The sequence below is a fragment of the Asterias amurensis genome, chromosome 18, assembly GCF_032118995.1.
Source record: "Asterias amurensis chromosome 18, ASM3211899v1".
Classification (NCBI taxonomy): Eukaryota; Metazoa; Echinodermata; class Asteroidea; order Forcipulatida; family Asteriidae; genus Asterias; species Asterias amurensis.
Genome location: NC_092665.1, coordinates 166,835 through 182,690, shown reverse-complemented (window position 1 = coordinate 182,690; position 15,856 = coordinate 166,835). Strand labels below are relative to the sequence as shown.

Sequence of the window (15,856 nt, the reverse complement as noted above, 5' to 3'; positions counted from 1 at the left end):
TGAGACTACAAGACAATTATGAGACAAGACAATTGGGTGGGGGTCTACAAATGCAATATCACCCTTAATCAACAAAAACACTTTAAACTGTTAATTTTATTTTATTTGACTTTTTTTTTTAAACTAATACAAACTATAAAGTAATCAAATTATTTTATTAAAAGTTGTTACTATTCAAAGGGCTGTTTAAGCGCAGCCTTTCCCTGTAAAATATCGCTTGTAAGCCATCAAGATTTGATACGTAAGACATAATGACTATATGCACGCGCTAACTGTTCGGCCATCGCATTAATTACCTTTTACTTCAATCAATAAGTTGTTGTGTTAAAATATTCACACCATGTGATTGGTTCTAATTCTCGACCAATAAAATGTTAGAATTTGTCACCAAGAGCTTTTGTATCACATCACGTGATTAGTTCTCGTCCAATAAGACTTAATTATTATTATTGGTTTATTAAAACACATTCAAACATCGCAGCTACAAGCTGAATTGAGTTTAAAATACAGAGATTCATAAAAAAAATTGAATTGTTTAAAAATTACACAAAAAAAACATTAAGAATGTACAACTTTTTACCAGGAGCTATAACAAATTGTCTAGTCTCTACGGGATTCGTGCACGTTCGCTTGTTATTTCGCTTACATATTTATGTAAGCGAAATAACAAGCGATAATGAAAAGAGCGATTTTAAAACACAAAAGAACATAACATGATTACCTGCACCGGTGTTTGGAGACCATCTTCATGAAAATACTTCTTAATATAATGATAATACTTAGGGCTTGTTAACTTTAAAAAGAGTGGTGGAAATATTATCACCGGGTAAACACAAATGACCTTACATTATGCAGTCGTATTATATACTAGTGGTTGATTAGACACCACATCCGTCCATTGGTTCAACGCTCCACAAATGTCTCATATTGGATCCAATCCACGAAGTTCTCGATGCGCACATACACACCAAACTTGCCTTCACTGCCGCATCCCTCGCCCCAAGATACTATTCCATATGTAAAATAGCGATTAGTGACGTCATCTCGTAGCATCAACGGTCCCCCGCTGTCCCCTTGGCAACTGTCAAGCCCACCTACATAAAATAAAACATAAGTTGAACAAAATGGACGCAAAGAAATGTATATCTGAGAAAAAGAGCGGTATCATAAACTGTCGCATTTGTAAAAGGCAAAAACAGTCCCAGCTCCACCCCTCCTTTGTTTATTTGTTTTATTGTTCACCCATGAGTTTTCTTTCCAATTTCGACCCCTCTCACTATTCTTGCGTTTACATTTGGCTGCGTCAAACTTGATCCTACTCGTATAATCTCATTGTGGTGTTGTACTCTTTCTTACTGTTTGACGAGGGATCGTCTTTGGCGAAACCGGGTCGTTATGGATTGTTATGAGAAGTAATTGGCATATTGGAGATACATAACGTATGACATAACTCACCTTCTGTTGATCCAGCGCAAACCATGTTAGTTGTAACAGGATCATTTAGCTTCATATTACATAGGGTCCTCGACACATTGACACCAACTTTAACCTCTAGCAGTACGTTTGACGTAGACCGGTGCTTGGACGTCCGCCCCCAGCCAATCACAACCGCCGTTGTATCCTCGTCGGCTACGTTAGGGATGTACACGCGTATGTCGTCATCCTGCTCAATGTGTGTGCTTTGTGGTGGGAGACAGATTGGTCGTATGACGTCATTGAATTGGATGGATTCATTGAGGTGAATTAACGCCACATCGTAATCGAAGGCTACAGGGTCAAACTCAGCATGCTTGATGATTTCAAGCGCAGATCTCTGTCATGTCAGGAAGAAATGTTATACTGAAGTTAATGACGAAACAAAAGTTGTCACACACACGACAATACGCCTGGAACGTGGTTGGCGATTGTCACAGAGAAACCATTATGTTGTTTTTATGCATACATGTATATAAGCTGACATGTGACCCAAGTTGCGAATTTGCATATCAAATAGACCAACGCCTATAAGCAATGCTGTTGTTGAGTTAAAGTCACCTGGAAATAGAATTTTTTTTCTTTCAAACATAAGAGTATAAATTATGCTTACGAACAATAAAACTTTTTTTTTTAGAAAAATTGTTTGTCACGATTTATATGTTTAAAAAATATATAAAGTTGTTTAGGGGGCTGACTCCGCCTACCCCTTTTGTGACGTCAATCGAGGCAGACTTTGCCTGCAATGCGTATAGTAAACACACGTGCAAAGTACATGTACGTCCAAGTCGTGAGTTGGTACATTTCAAAAAGTGTTTTTTCTGCATTCAGCAGCAATACACCTGGTCGGCATTGCCGGGGGAAAAAATGTGTTTACTCTACGCATTACAGGCAAAGTCTGCCTCGATTGACGTCACGAACAGCGCCCTCTCGGGTCAGGGTCTGCTCCTAAATTTGTAAATAACATAAAAACTGTTTTTTTAAAACCTTAGTTAACTGTTTATTCACATTCCAATCATCACAACACATAAATTAGTGACAAAAGCTTTACTTTGAAAAAAAATACCACTTCCAGGTGACTTTAAGCTGAACAGGTAATAACAACATGTGGCAATGACTTACGTTTACGTTTTTGGTGACATTTTGGTCTTTGTGACCTACATTTACGTCTTTGTGAACTACATTTACGTCTTTGTGACAGAAAAGTGCACAGTAAAACAAAAATGGTTTTAACTTACGACAACAGTGTGTTCAGCCGGACTGTCTCTCGTGTGAATCCCCAATGATACAACCACGGTGTGTTTGGGTATAACTTGTTTATACGTTGTAAGGTAACCATCGGTTCCAGTGACGCATTGGGCTGCAGTCAATATCCATTCTTCATTCAACACGGAGCCACCGCAGAAGGTTTTTCTTAGTCCAAACCCAGGGGAGTTGATATTGATAAGTACTTGCCACGGCCATGAGCCTGGTCTGGCCTGCCTACCACCGACAATGCGTCCAGTTGGAGGGTCTCTTGGTCTAATAGAACTCTCACCACATACTGAACAGACAAGAACAAGACGAAATAATTCCATTGATCATTAACTTTTTTTTCCGAACGCTCAGACCTGAAAATACTCCGCAAAATTTGGATAAAAAAAAAAATTAACTACTCATGTTGATATGTGCGTTGTTTATTGAATTAATTAATTAATGAAAGTGATACAGCAGAAGAACATTCACAATACGTTTTTGAAATTTGAAAAAAGGTAGAATAAAGTAAATATAGAAAAATCAACTTGAATGATAAACAAAGAACGCCCCGACCCCGAGGCAGGCTGGCAGACTGGTAGACATGCATGGTAGACTGGCAGGCAGGCAGGCAGACTGACAGGCAGGCAGGCAGGCATGTAGACTGGCAGGCAGGCAGGCAGGCAGCAGCGGGCGGCAGACAGACTTGTAGACTGGCAGGCAGGCTGGCAGGCAGGCAGGCAGGCAGGCAGACAGACTGGCAGGCAGAAGTTTCGTTCCATTCCCTTCGTTCAATTGCCATAGTTTCCACTTCCTCTGACTTGATATTTCTTCTTCAAATACTGTACTCTGTTGTCTCAGACACCAACACATAAATGACGGCAATGACGCTACTAGCTCAGGTGGTTCACTACGAAACAACGTATAAAACTTACTTGGTACACTGGTGGCTCTGGACTACTCAAACAACGTATAAAACTTACTTGGTACACTGGTGGCTCTGGACTACTCAAACAACGTATAAAACTTACTTGGTACACTGGTGGCTCTGGACTACTCAAACAACGTATATTATAACTTACTTGGTACACACACTGGTGGCTCTGGTGTCCATGTTCCATTCACTCCACATTTACTCCAATTTATGCCTTCCATTTCATAATAATCGTTACACACAAAACCAATGTAATTGGAGTAGCTGAAATTCCTACCGAAGGAGTACAAGATCTCACCGTTACTGATGGGCTGTGGGACGTTGCATTTAACAACTGAAAAAACAAATCGCATATTAATACTCCGTTGAACCTTCTTGGAATACCATATCTTGATGTAAATTCTTTCTCAGGGAAGTTTGAGTCACTTGTATTAAAGCTAAGTCCATCCATTTTTAGTCGTCACTAAAACATTTTGATATTTTGATTTTTGGGGAAAGGACGAAAGGTTTTCTCGGAAATAAGCAAATATTTTGAGGAACGAGCATATAAATTGAAATACATTTGTTTTTATTTTGGGGGTTGACCAAAGAATTGACTAGAGTGGGATTCGAACCAACGACCTCCGGATTATAACGTCCGGAGGTCGTTGGTTCGAATCCCACTCTAGTCAATTCTTTGTTCAACCCCCAAAATAATTTCAAAATTTACCCAGTCAGTTTCCCTTGTGGTTTATATTGATACATTTGTTTTTATTATTATTCATTTATTTGTACAAACTGTAAACTCAGTTAATAGATGCATATATACTTTCACAGGTAGGTTGGATACCAGACCAGGTGCCATTAGCTTGACATGATCTCGATGTGGAGCCATTTATAACGTAGCCATCATTGCAGCTGAATCGAACAGAGTCTCTGAAGGTAAAGTTGCTTCCTGATATCATACCATATGTAGGCCGATAGAGGGCGCCACAAGATCGATCTAAAACCAATAAACGAGAGGCATTCAAACATAGTGGCAAGACTCGAAAGGAAGTATCTATGTGAGTGTTTATAACCGTTTGATTTTATACAAACCAGTCAGTTTACCTTGTGGTTTATTAGTTGATGCTAGGTATCCGTGTAAAACATTCACCAAGTTGAACGCCCGATCATTATTGTACCCACCAAAGACATTGCCTTATTAAAACGTTAATGTGCCAATTTTGGAGTGGACGGTTGAAAAAGAACGACATGTTTTTATTGGGAACATGCCGCACTGATGAATTGCAGTGAAATATACCAACATTTGCCGTAAAACCTTAACTTTGCCTTACATCTATAGTTCATTAGTAGTTTCGTTTTGTTGAAAAGAACGAACATTTTTCGCGTAACGAGCAAAATGTTTCGAGGGGACGGACTATTTCGAAATAAGCAGGATCTGATGAGTACTATAGAAATGACCGGTGATAATTCCAGTACACTCGTGAGAAGGAGGTTGCCATCATGGCGTCTGACTAGCATGCAACACCCCGACAACTTCGCTCGACCCCAGCGGTCAGGGCTATAAAGGCAAGACGCTGAGGCCGACCGCACCTGACAACATTTAGTTTTGTACCAAAATTGTTGTGTGTGTAGCACCCCGGTCACGTGTGTAGGGCCGCGTCCCAGCTGCTCAGAGACCAGTCCAAGCTCTCTTACCCGCAACATCCACCCAAGCCTTGATTCAAGGCTGTTGGCGTAGTGTGCCCCGGCCCGGTGCGCGGCACGATTCGGCAACAAAAACTGCACGCAGTGTTATACACGAACAACGTTTACATTGCGTGTGCAGTACATGTACACTGTACAGCGAGAACAGTGTAGCGTAGTCACGAGTACGGTCGTGTCTTCAACCTCGTGCGTGTGGCTCATACAACTTAGGAAGAACTCATGTACCATACGTGTACCATACGTGTACCATACAGATGGTACATGTACATCAGTATGTGTACATACGCTGTAAATTATATGCACGCTTTGTGTTATGAATGGGGGCATGTGCGCTGGCGGAATTCAGTGATGGGGACTGGGATTTAGCAGGTCGCGGCTGGCTGGAGCACCGGCCTTGATCAAGGGTACCCAAGCCGGGCCCAGCTCAGGGGCAGAAGCCTCAGGATGCAGCCTGTCCTAAAGCGGCAGAATTCCTAAAGAAATTTGGTGACGTGTTAGACGTGAATTGTAACTTTAACTCATGCAATGTCAATGATTTGATATCAGATGATGTAAACGTAAAGGGTAGATTATAATATCCGAATGTTACTATAATAGCGCCATTCACAACAATTAGATCATTTACAGTCAGGCATTTTGGTCAGATTTCCCAACCGGCATGGAAGAGTCCAAAATGCACATATTTTTCGAAGTTCTATTTGCCAAGGCGAACGGCACCATAACTGCTTACTTATACAAGTGTAGGGAATTTTTAGCTTGGGTTAAGGAACAAAATATTCCACTCGTATTTCCCATTAAAGTACATGCTATAGCCGCATTCATCGTTCATAAAAGTAAGTTCGCAAATTCTGACAGTACAATAGTATCACACCCAATCCCTTGGACTCACCAGTAATGCAACAACTAATTATAAGTGAAAAAAGAAACACAAACCATCCGTGCAAAAAGAGCCCCTTCCATTCAGTCTAGTCAAAGCTATAATCGATAAATTTGGGCAATCTGATTGCAGTCTGATCGATTTAAGGACGGCATGCTATGTCTCCCTTAAATTTAAGCTTCGTTTTAGGCACGCTGAGATGGCGCAAATTAAAGCTGGCCACATTCGAGAACTCCTAGCTGAAAATTGCCTCAGCATCTTTATTCCTCACTCTAAAACGGACATTTTTAGGGACGGTAATACCACTTTTTTAGCAGACTCTGGAGCAGATATTCTCCCTTAAAAATTCTGAAGCGTTTCATGGCCAAGTGCAATATTGAAATCGGCCAAGATGCTTATTTATTCACTGCTATGTCTTAACCATTCAAGTACGTCATCTCATACTCCATTACTCAGTAGACCTCTCAGCTACACAAGATGCAGAGACATTTTCTTAGATGCACTCAAGCAATTAGGAATAAAAGAACCAACCAAGTATGGACTTTATAGTATGAGGTCCGGGGGAGCAACACATTTAGCAAATAGAGGGGTTCCCGAAGATCTCATAATGCAACATTGGAGGTGGAAAACCACCACGGCAAAAAACAGACAATGTTAAAAGAGAAGTCACCCAACGCCTCCATGTAGTAAAAGTTCTTTCTGGAGATTAAATTATTGAAAAGAAGATTGTATATGGGACCCATAATTATGTACACTAGATGTAGTGACTTATAATTAAAATCCGAAGGTCAAGATGTCATTATGAAATTAACCAGTGACAAGTTTAGATATTTATTTATTTATTATTCTTGCTCAACCATTACAATTAACGGTATTTAACAGTATATTTATGTAAAGGTATAAGTTAAATTGTATTTTCTGTGATGAGACTGTAAAGAGAAATAGGAAAAAGTTCGAGTTTTTGTACTATTAATACGTGTCACTACTAGATATGACTCTGATTTTGAGATTGATGGGTGGAAAATGTTGCGAGTTATGTTTACTGATAAACTGCTTACTGAATATGTTAATGTCCAGACCGATGTCTGAAGAGCCGAGAGGGCTGTTTTTCCTGTGTGGAAATAGGTATGAAAAAGAAAAGATTAGTTTTAAAGAGATTGTTGACTGCTTATCCTTGTGCTTATTTTGGTTGTTCATAAGGGTAAAACTGTTTTTATGCGTATGAATAAGGTTATTATTCTCACCTGTGACGTCATACCGGGCCCGGAATCCCAACTTCTGTACACATTGGATCCAATCCACGAAGTTCTCGATGCGCGCATACACACCAAACTTGCCTTCACGGCCGCATCCTTCGCCCCAAGATACCGTTCCATATGTAAAATAGCGATTAGTGACGTCATCTCGTAGCATCAACGGTCCCCCGCTGTCCCCATGGCAACTGTCCAGCCCACCTAAAGAAATAAATAACATTAGGTTGAACAAAAGTGACGCAAAGAAATAGATATTTTGAGAAAAAGAGCGGTATCTTAAACTGTTGCATTTGTAAACGGCCAAAACAGTCTCTTTATACCTCAACCCTCCTTTGTTTATTTGTTTTATTGTTCACCCCTGAGTTTTCTTTCCACTTTCGACCCTCTCACTATTCTTGCATTTACATTTGGCTGCGTCAAATTTGATCCTACTCGTATATATTCTTTGTAGTTTTGTATTCTTTCTGACTGTTTGACTAGGGATTGTCTCTGGCCTCTAAAATTAAGAAACCGGGTCGTTATGGATTGTTATGATAAGTTAATGGCATATAGGAGATACACAAAGTATGCCATGATTCACCTTCTCTTGGTCCAGCGCAAACCATGTTTGTCGTAACAGGATCCTTTAGCTTCATATTACATAGGTCCCTCGGCACATTGACACCAACGTAAACCTCTAGCAGTACGTTTGACGAAGACAGGCCCTGGCCCATCTGCCCCCAGCCAATCACAACCGCTGTTGTATCCTCTTCGGCTACGTTAGGGATGTACACGCGTTCGTCGTCATCCTGCTCAATGTGTGTGCTTTGTGGTGGGAGACAGATTGGTCGTATGACGTCATTGAATTGGATGGATTCATTGAGGTGAATTAACGCCACATCGTAATCGAAGGTTACAGGGTCAAACTTAGCATGCTTGATGATTTCAAAAGGAGATCTCTGACATGTCAGGAAGAAATGTTATGGAATGAAGTTAATGACGAAACAAAGGTTTTCACACACACGACAATACGCCTGGAACGTGGTTGGCAATTGTCACAGAGAAACCATCATGGTTTTTTTTTATTGCAATTGTGTATTTATAAGCTGACATGTGACCTGACGCCAAGATGCGAGTTTGCATATATTAAACTGACCAGCGCCTAATCCAGCAATGATGTGGTTGATTTAAGCTGAACAGGTTATAACAACATGTAGCAATGACTTATGTTTACTTCAGAGGGAGCCTTTTCTCACAAAGTTTTATACTGTCAACCTCTCCCCATTACTCGTTACCAAGTGAGGTTTTAAGCTGATAATTATTTTGAGTTACTACCAATAGGGTCCGCTGAACAGGTAATAACAACAGGTAGCAATGACTTTACGTTAGCGTTTTAGTGACATTTTTGTGACCAACATTTACGTATATAGCGATAGAGGTGCACAGTAAAACAAAAATGTTTTTTTTTAACTTACGACAATAGTATGTTCACCTCTCGTGTGAATCCCCAATGAAACAACCACGGTGTGTTTGGGTATCACTTTGCGATATGTTGGTAGTTTCCCATTGGTTCCAGTGACGCAGTGGGCTGCAGTCAAAATCCATTCTTCATTCAACACGGAGCCACCGCAGATGGTGTTTCTTAGTCCACCAAACCCAGGGGCTGTGATATTGATCAGTACTTGCCACGGCCAGGAGCCCGGTGTAGACTCTTCACCACCGACAATGCGTCCAGTTGGAGGGTCTCTTGGTCTAATAGAACTCTCACCACATACTGAACAGACAACAAGAACAAGACTAAATAATTCCATTGATCATTAACTTTTTGTTTAAGTTTCCGCACGCTCAGACCTGAAGATACTCCTTCAAATTTTGATATACACAAATATTAACAATACGTTTTTTAAATTTGAAAAAAGGTAGAATAAAGTAAATATAGAAAAATCAACTTGAATGAAAAACAAAGAACGCCCCAACCCTCAGGCAGGCTGGCAGATTGGTAGACATGCATGGCATACACTGGCAGACAGGTGGGCAGGCAGACTGCCAGGCAGGCAGGCAGGCATGTAGACTGGCAGGCAGGCAGGCAGGCAGGCAGGCAGGCAGGCTGGCAGGCAGGCAGGCAGGCATGTAGACTGGCAGGCAGGCAGGCAGGCAGGCAGGCAGACTGGCAGGCAGACAGACTGGCAGGCAGGCAGAAGTTTCGTTCCATTCCCTTCGTTCAATTGCCATAGTTTCCACTTCCTCTGACTTGATACTTCTTCTTCAAATACTGTACTCTGTTGTCTCAGACACCAACACATAGATGACGGCAATGACGCTATTCGCTCAGGTGTAGTCTTGTTGCAAGACGTTTCTCGTTTTCCTTTCACGCACACCGCGGCCAATTCTTTAACAGCGCCTGCACCGACGTCTTGCACCAAGACTAGCTCAGGCAGTTCACCACTAAAACAACGTATAACTTACTTGGTACACACACTGGCGGCTCTGGTGTCCATGTTCCATTCACTCCACATTCACTCGAATTCGATCCGTTTATCTCATAATAATCGTTACACACAAAACCAATGGAGTTGGAGTAGCTGAAATTCATACCGGAGCAGTACATGATCTCACCGTTACTGATGGGCTGTGGGACGTTGCATTTAACAACTGAAAAAACAAATCGCATATTAATACTCCGTTGAACCTTCTTGAATTATCACATCTTGATGTTAATTATTTTTCAGGGAAAAGAAGTTTGAGTCACTTGTATCAAAGTCCATCCATTTTAGTCGTCACTAAAACATGTTGACCTATGGCTGAGGGAATGATACGATGCAGGCATTGTCATTACCTAACCTTTTGTGTAAACTTAAACCTCGTTTCAAATAACATTCGTTTTTTCGTGAGATTTTTTGGGATAGGACGAAAGGATTTCTCGGAAATTAGCAAATATTTTGTACTAATTGAAACACATTTGTTTTAATTGTTCATTTATTTGTACAAACTGTAAACTCGGTTAACAGATGCATACATACTTTCACAGGTAGGTTGGATACCAGACCAGGTGCCATTAGCTTGACATGATCTCGATGTGGAGCCATTTATAACGTAGCCATCATTGCAGCTGAATCGAACAGAGTCTCTAAAGGTAAAGTTGCTTCCTGATATCATACCATATGTAGGCCGGTAGAGGGCGCCACAAGATCGACCTAAAAACCAATAAACGAGAGGCATTCAAACATAGTGGCAAGACTCGAAAGGAAGTACCTATGTGAGTGTTTATAACCGTTTGATTTTATACAAACCAGTCAGTTTGACTTGTGGTTTATTAGTTGATGCTAGGTATCCGTGTAAAACATTCACCAAGTTTGAACGTCCAATCATATTGTACCCTCCAAAACAATATGCCTTATAAAACGTTAACGTGCCAATTTTGGAGTGGACGATTGAACAAAAGAACGACATGTTTTAAGTGGGAACATGCCGCACGGATGAATGGCAGTGAAATATACCATACATATATTTTAATTGTTCAATTATTTGTAAAAACTGTAAACTCAGTTAATAGATGCATACATACTTTCACAGGTAGGTTGGATACCAGACCAGGTGCCATTAGCTTGACATGATCTCGATGTGGAGCCATTTATAACGTAGCCATCATTGCAGCTGAATCGAACAGAGTCTCTAAAGGTAAAGTTGCTTCCTGATATCATACCATATGTAGGCCGGTAGAGGGCGCCACAAGATCGATCTAAAACTAATAAACGAGAGGCATTCAAACATAGTAGCAAGACTCGAAAGGAAGTATCTATGTGAGTGTTCACTGTTTGATTTTATACAAACCAGTCAGTTTACCTTGTGGTTTATTAGTTGATGCTAGGTATCCGTGTAAAACATTCACCAAGCTTAAACGTCCAATCGTAATATTATTGTACCCACCAAAGACGCATGCATTACGTGCCAACTTTGGAGTGGACGATTGTAAATAAGAACGACATGTTTTGAGTGGGAACATGTTGCACGGATGAATGGCAGTGAAATATACCAACAGTTGCCGTTAAACCTTTACTTTGCCTCACATATTCGTTCTGTAGTAGTTTCGTTTTGTTGAAAAGAACGAACATTTTTTGCGTAACGAGCAAAATGTTTCGAGGGGACGGACTATTTCGAATACAGGATCTGTTGAGCATTAGAAATGACGCGGTGATATTTATAGTACACTCGTGAGAAGGAGGTTTCCATCATGGCGTCTGACTAGCATGCAACACCCAGACACTCTCGCTCGACCCCAGGTCTATCAAGGCAAGGCGCTTAGGCCGACCGAACCTGACAACAAGGTTGCTATTCTCACCTGTGACGTCATACCGGGCCCGGAATCCCATTTTCTGTACTGATTGATCAGAATGAAACGTCACATTGGCAATGTTCCCGGATGTGGTGAAACTTGCGGGTAGATCAGATTGTGAATCACCGCATATTGGCCCTCTAACCTCGTTATCGTAATAAATCTGCAAAAAAAAAAACAGAAAAAAAGTTTTCCCATTTATACGATGTTTACACTGGCTCAACTTAATATACACGACAGACTTTGTTCTGTACTTGAAGTCATTGTGCACTAACGTTGTAGTTGATTTGTTACTGTTACCGATCTCTAAGCCATGTGCCAAAGTGCAAAAAGGCAACAGCTTTTAATAATAATAAATGTCCCATTCTACAACTCGTCAAATGATAAGTAGTTTTATTCGGGATATATCAAAGAACATTATTCCTGGTTCTTATGGGTCTCATTATGATGGCCTGAAAATACACCCACACAAATAAACAAATAAAGAATATCAACATATTGTAGAAGCAACGAGTGTTTTTGGTGTTACTCGTAATCAATTTCACGCCTACTTTGACATAGTCGTAAGGACAGAGTACAGTTGGATGCGATTCTATCTGGAATGTTTCAAACACGATGTTGATGGAGTATCCGAAGTCGACATTTATCAGCCAGTTACAATCAGCATTCGGCGGATAATCGTCAGGATAGTCAGGAGTCTGGAACTCATCTTGTTCCGAAGTATAAACAATATCCCTGCAAGAAACTGAAATACACACAAAATTAGTAAGATGTTTCTATATAGGTCTTAGAGAACAGAACTGTAGAGCACATTGTATAGTACCACTTGAAGCTAGATCATGTTCACTCAAGTCACAATGTATCGGCGAGACATTCTACTTTCCTTGAAACATTCTATCATTAAACAAGTATGTTTGATTATTGATGTCTGCAGACCTTCGGGAGATGAAAACAATTTCAAAAAGATTGGTGTGAGCAATTATCAATGAGCCCACAAAAAAAAATCGCTTAAAAAAGCAAAAAATAAATAAAATGAAATGAAATTTGCCAAAACAAAACGGTCGCCGGCCCCCAAAACAGTTTTTAAAAATCGCAACCTTAAAACAAAGTTCGCTTAAAAAGTGCTCTGCCAAATAACGAGAAAAATAACAAAATAATCGCCGCCAAAAAAAGGTTGCTGCGATTTGTTATAAACAAAACAAAAACAAAACTTTTAAAGTGGCGCCGCATCGACAAAAGTAGACGGATAAACACCAGCCGACATGTATGTCTAATGTTCATCTTGCAAAGACGAACACAAAATGAACGATGTTGGTGTCGGTAGTTCAAAATAAAATGAGGAATATAAATGTTACCTTTGCAGTGGTGATTATCTGGCTGTAGCTGGTAATACAGTCGACATGAACAGTAATATCCAGATACGAAGTTATGACACACTTGCTCACACCCGCCATTGTTTACCAAACACTCATTGACATCTGAATAGGAGAAATTAGTTTGACATCAACTTTGAGAGAAGAAACAGACACAACAAACTAAACGTAGTGGACTTGCAGACTCTGTTTCTTTAAAAATATTGAAGTTTCTATGAATGTTTACTAAGCAACATGTTCGTCTCAAACCAATCACATCAAATGAATGATCGTTAAAAGCAAGGCCCTGAAAAAATGGTATGCACATGACGTCATTGAGTAGGGCGCCCTCGCCTAAAGGTCAAAAGGAGGTCATTTTATTGGCTCCTCACCCTGCACGCCGCGCACATAAATCTGTGCGTTTCCATTGTTTTAGTGTCAGTGTACCTCTAAGTAGCGGATTGATGACGTCATTCATTGTGAACTCAAGATACTGGATTGTGTATCCGTAAAATTAATAATACCTAACATTTACAGAATGATACGACATATGTCATTTGTTGTATTGTGTGGGCTGTTTCATAATAATAGGCTCTTTGGTAAACCCCCAAACAAGGTCCGGTTCTTTCAATTGGTCGACTGTTTGAGCACATTCATTGTATTTTGGATCAGAGCAAGAAGATTTACAGAATTCTCATCAGCTTTCCGAATTACATTACATTGCATTGTGTCAGCTCGTGGTTTTGGTGTTTGTTATTGTTTGTTATAGTATTTGATGACGTACCCCTGGCTTGGTAATATGCAACAAATCCAGAGAACTGTTCTTTATTGGAATAGTCCGAATGAAACTCGACCACCATGTTGTTGTTTGGTGACGTCATTTTCCTGGTACCTGGAGTTCTAAACTCCAAGAACTGTCCATTGCCGCAGAAGGTTGCTGTCTCTTCAGAACTTGACACCTGTCGACAGGAACTTAATGTGTTAAAATTGTGTAGCACATCTAGAGGCAAACCATGAGTTGAAATATCCGTAGAATAAACAATTCTGTATTTATTTCAAACAGCATTTTTAAAACTCATGAGCTGCAGGTTAGAAAATAAATAAGTAGCAACTTATAGTGTTTGTTTTATTCTCGCTGAAATTGTGAGAGCTTTGAATTTTAAACTTTCCTTGTACACTTCACATCAATTGTTTTAGTTACGTATGAATCGCGGCAGGCCATACTTTACTTCACAATTACCTTGACGTAGTCATATGCACAGTCAAATGAAGCTTCTAGCTCGAAGAGACTGAAGTACAAGACTATTGTGAATCCGTCAGGCACGGTTATGTTCCAGACTCTATCTACGTTATCACCATATGGCTCAGGATAGTCTGGTGACTCTATCTGCCCGTAGAGGGCGCTTCGTTGCTCAGTTTCGCATGTTGTGTTGACAGGAAAATGGACGAGGCACATCACGATTGAAGCGATGATGACACGCGTCCTTATGGAAATCACATGTATATATTAACTTTGGGTTAAACACGAAGTGACTCGGGTACGAAGTGACTGGGGTACGAGGTTACTTGAATGTGTATGAAGTGACTTTGGGTACTCGGGAATGATGTTTTGGGTACGAAGTCACTGTGGTTTGAAGTGACCGACATCGCATTGATTGAGTATTTTCCAATCTATGAAACTACCTTTGACCATTATTGTGATTAAAAACGACCATTTACCACTTTGTCCCCAAAAATCTGTTGACATAGTTACAAATAATGTTTAAAAACACATGAACTGCTATAAGTTAAAAGACCCACTGTTACCAAACTTTAAGAAGTTCCCTGCGTGATACAACTTACCGATTCAGTGTTTGAGCCATGATCTGCCTCGGGTGCCTGTTACAATAGAGTCGCAAAACAACATCCGACTCTTTTAAAACACATTAAGAGCCAATCGGGTGCAGAGTTCATCGATTGTTACCGTCCTGCTTGTTTACCTGTTTTTATTGTTGTACATTATTTGATTGTTTGAGTCAATTTTTCATGTAAAATGTCAACATAAGGATCACAGCTTAAGGTACAGTATGGTGTTTACTGTATGGTAGGGTGTGTACTGTTGGCAGTGATGCAGTGTCTGTGTCCATTTTACCTGTCACCATGATCACAGAACAATAAGTTAATCACAACTTTGGAGACTGGCAAAGCACGTTACTTGTGATAAACCTTGGCTTATAACTTGGGCCATGATTGTAGACATGGGCTTTTGTCACCCCCATAAGAAAATGGTCTGACCCACACTTGGAAACCGCAGAGGTACGCAGTCCAAACAATTTCAAAGTTTTCTTCTGTCATTTCCAATCAAATATCATACTTTTATATACCACCAAACTGCTAGATTTGTGTGAACCTTTTATCCTTTGAAATAATGGTCTCCTAGACCTTGATCCTTGGATTTAAAGAGAGTCTGTCGTTAGTGTAAAAATTTATAAACTGATTTTTCTCACTATTTCGAGACCAAGGAATTTAGTTTTGAGGTATCAAATTTAAGCATCTGAAATCACACATACTTCGAGTGACAAGGGTGTTTTTTCTTCCTTTTTTGAAAGCGAAACAGGGTTTGCAAGTGTCCTATAATGATGTGTGCTGGCAATAACAACATCTTTGTCGGCTGTACTAATCTCAAAAACATCTGCCAGTAAAACATCAATATATTGATCTCTGATAGAGCACCGCCGAGATTGAGACTACAAG

General features: G+C 40.2%; 1 protein-coding gene across 1 annotated transcript; it reads right to left on the bottom strand.

Moving 5' to 3' along the window:
• Positions 1–169: 169 nt before the first annotated feature.
• LOC139950912 (mannan-binding lectin serine protease 1-like) lies at positions 170–14,602 on the bottom strand. The gene is made up of 15 exons (XM_071949753.1): positions 14,364–14,602; positions 13,908–14,082; positions 13,127–13,249; positions 12,323–12,516; positions 11,778–11,934; positions 10,459–10,632; positions 9,905–10,090; positions 8,914–9,212; positions 8,040–8,397; positions 7,451–7,660; positions 4,449–4,622; positions 3,789–3,974; positions 2,712–3,016; positions 1,456–1,813; positions 170–1,094 (listed from the first exon to the last, which is right to left on the bottom strand). The coding sequence occupies exons 1-15, from the start codon at positions 14,577–14,579 to the stop codon at positions 904–906; spliced, it is 3,306 nt and encodes a 1,101-aa protein (XP_071805854.1). The 5' UTR covers positions 14,580–14,602; the 3' UTR covers positions 170–903.
• Positions 14,603–15,856: the final 1,254 nt, after the last annotated feature.

Bases quoted from the DNA above. Each gene is read 5' to 3' on its own strand.
- LOC139950912 (XM_071949753.1), bottom strand. From the start codon at position 14,579: ATGTGCCTCGTCCATTTTCCTGTCAACACAACATGCGAAACTGAGCAA. The intron at 14,083-14,363 runs GTAATTGTGAAG...TCCTGTCGACAG, and splicing joins GTGCATATGACTACGTCAAG to GTGTCAAGTTCTGAAGAGAC. The intron at 10,633-11,777 runs GTGAGAATAGCA...ATTGGTTTTTAG, and splicing joins GGCCCGGTATGACGTCACAG to GTCGATCTTGTGGCGCCCTC.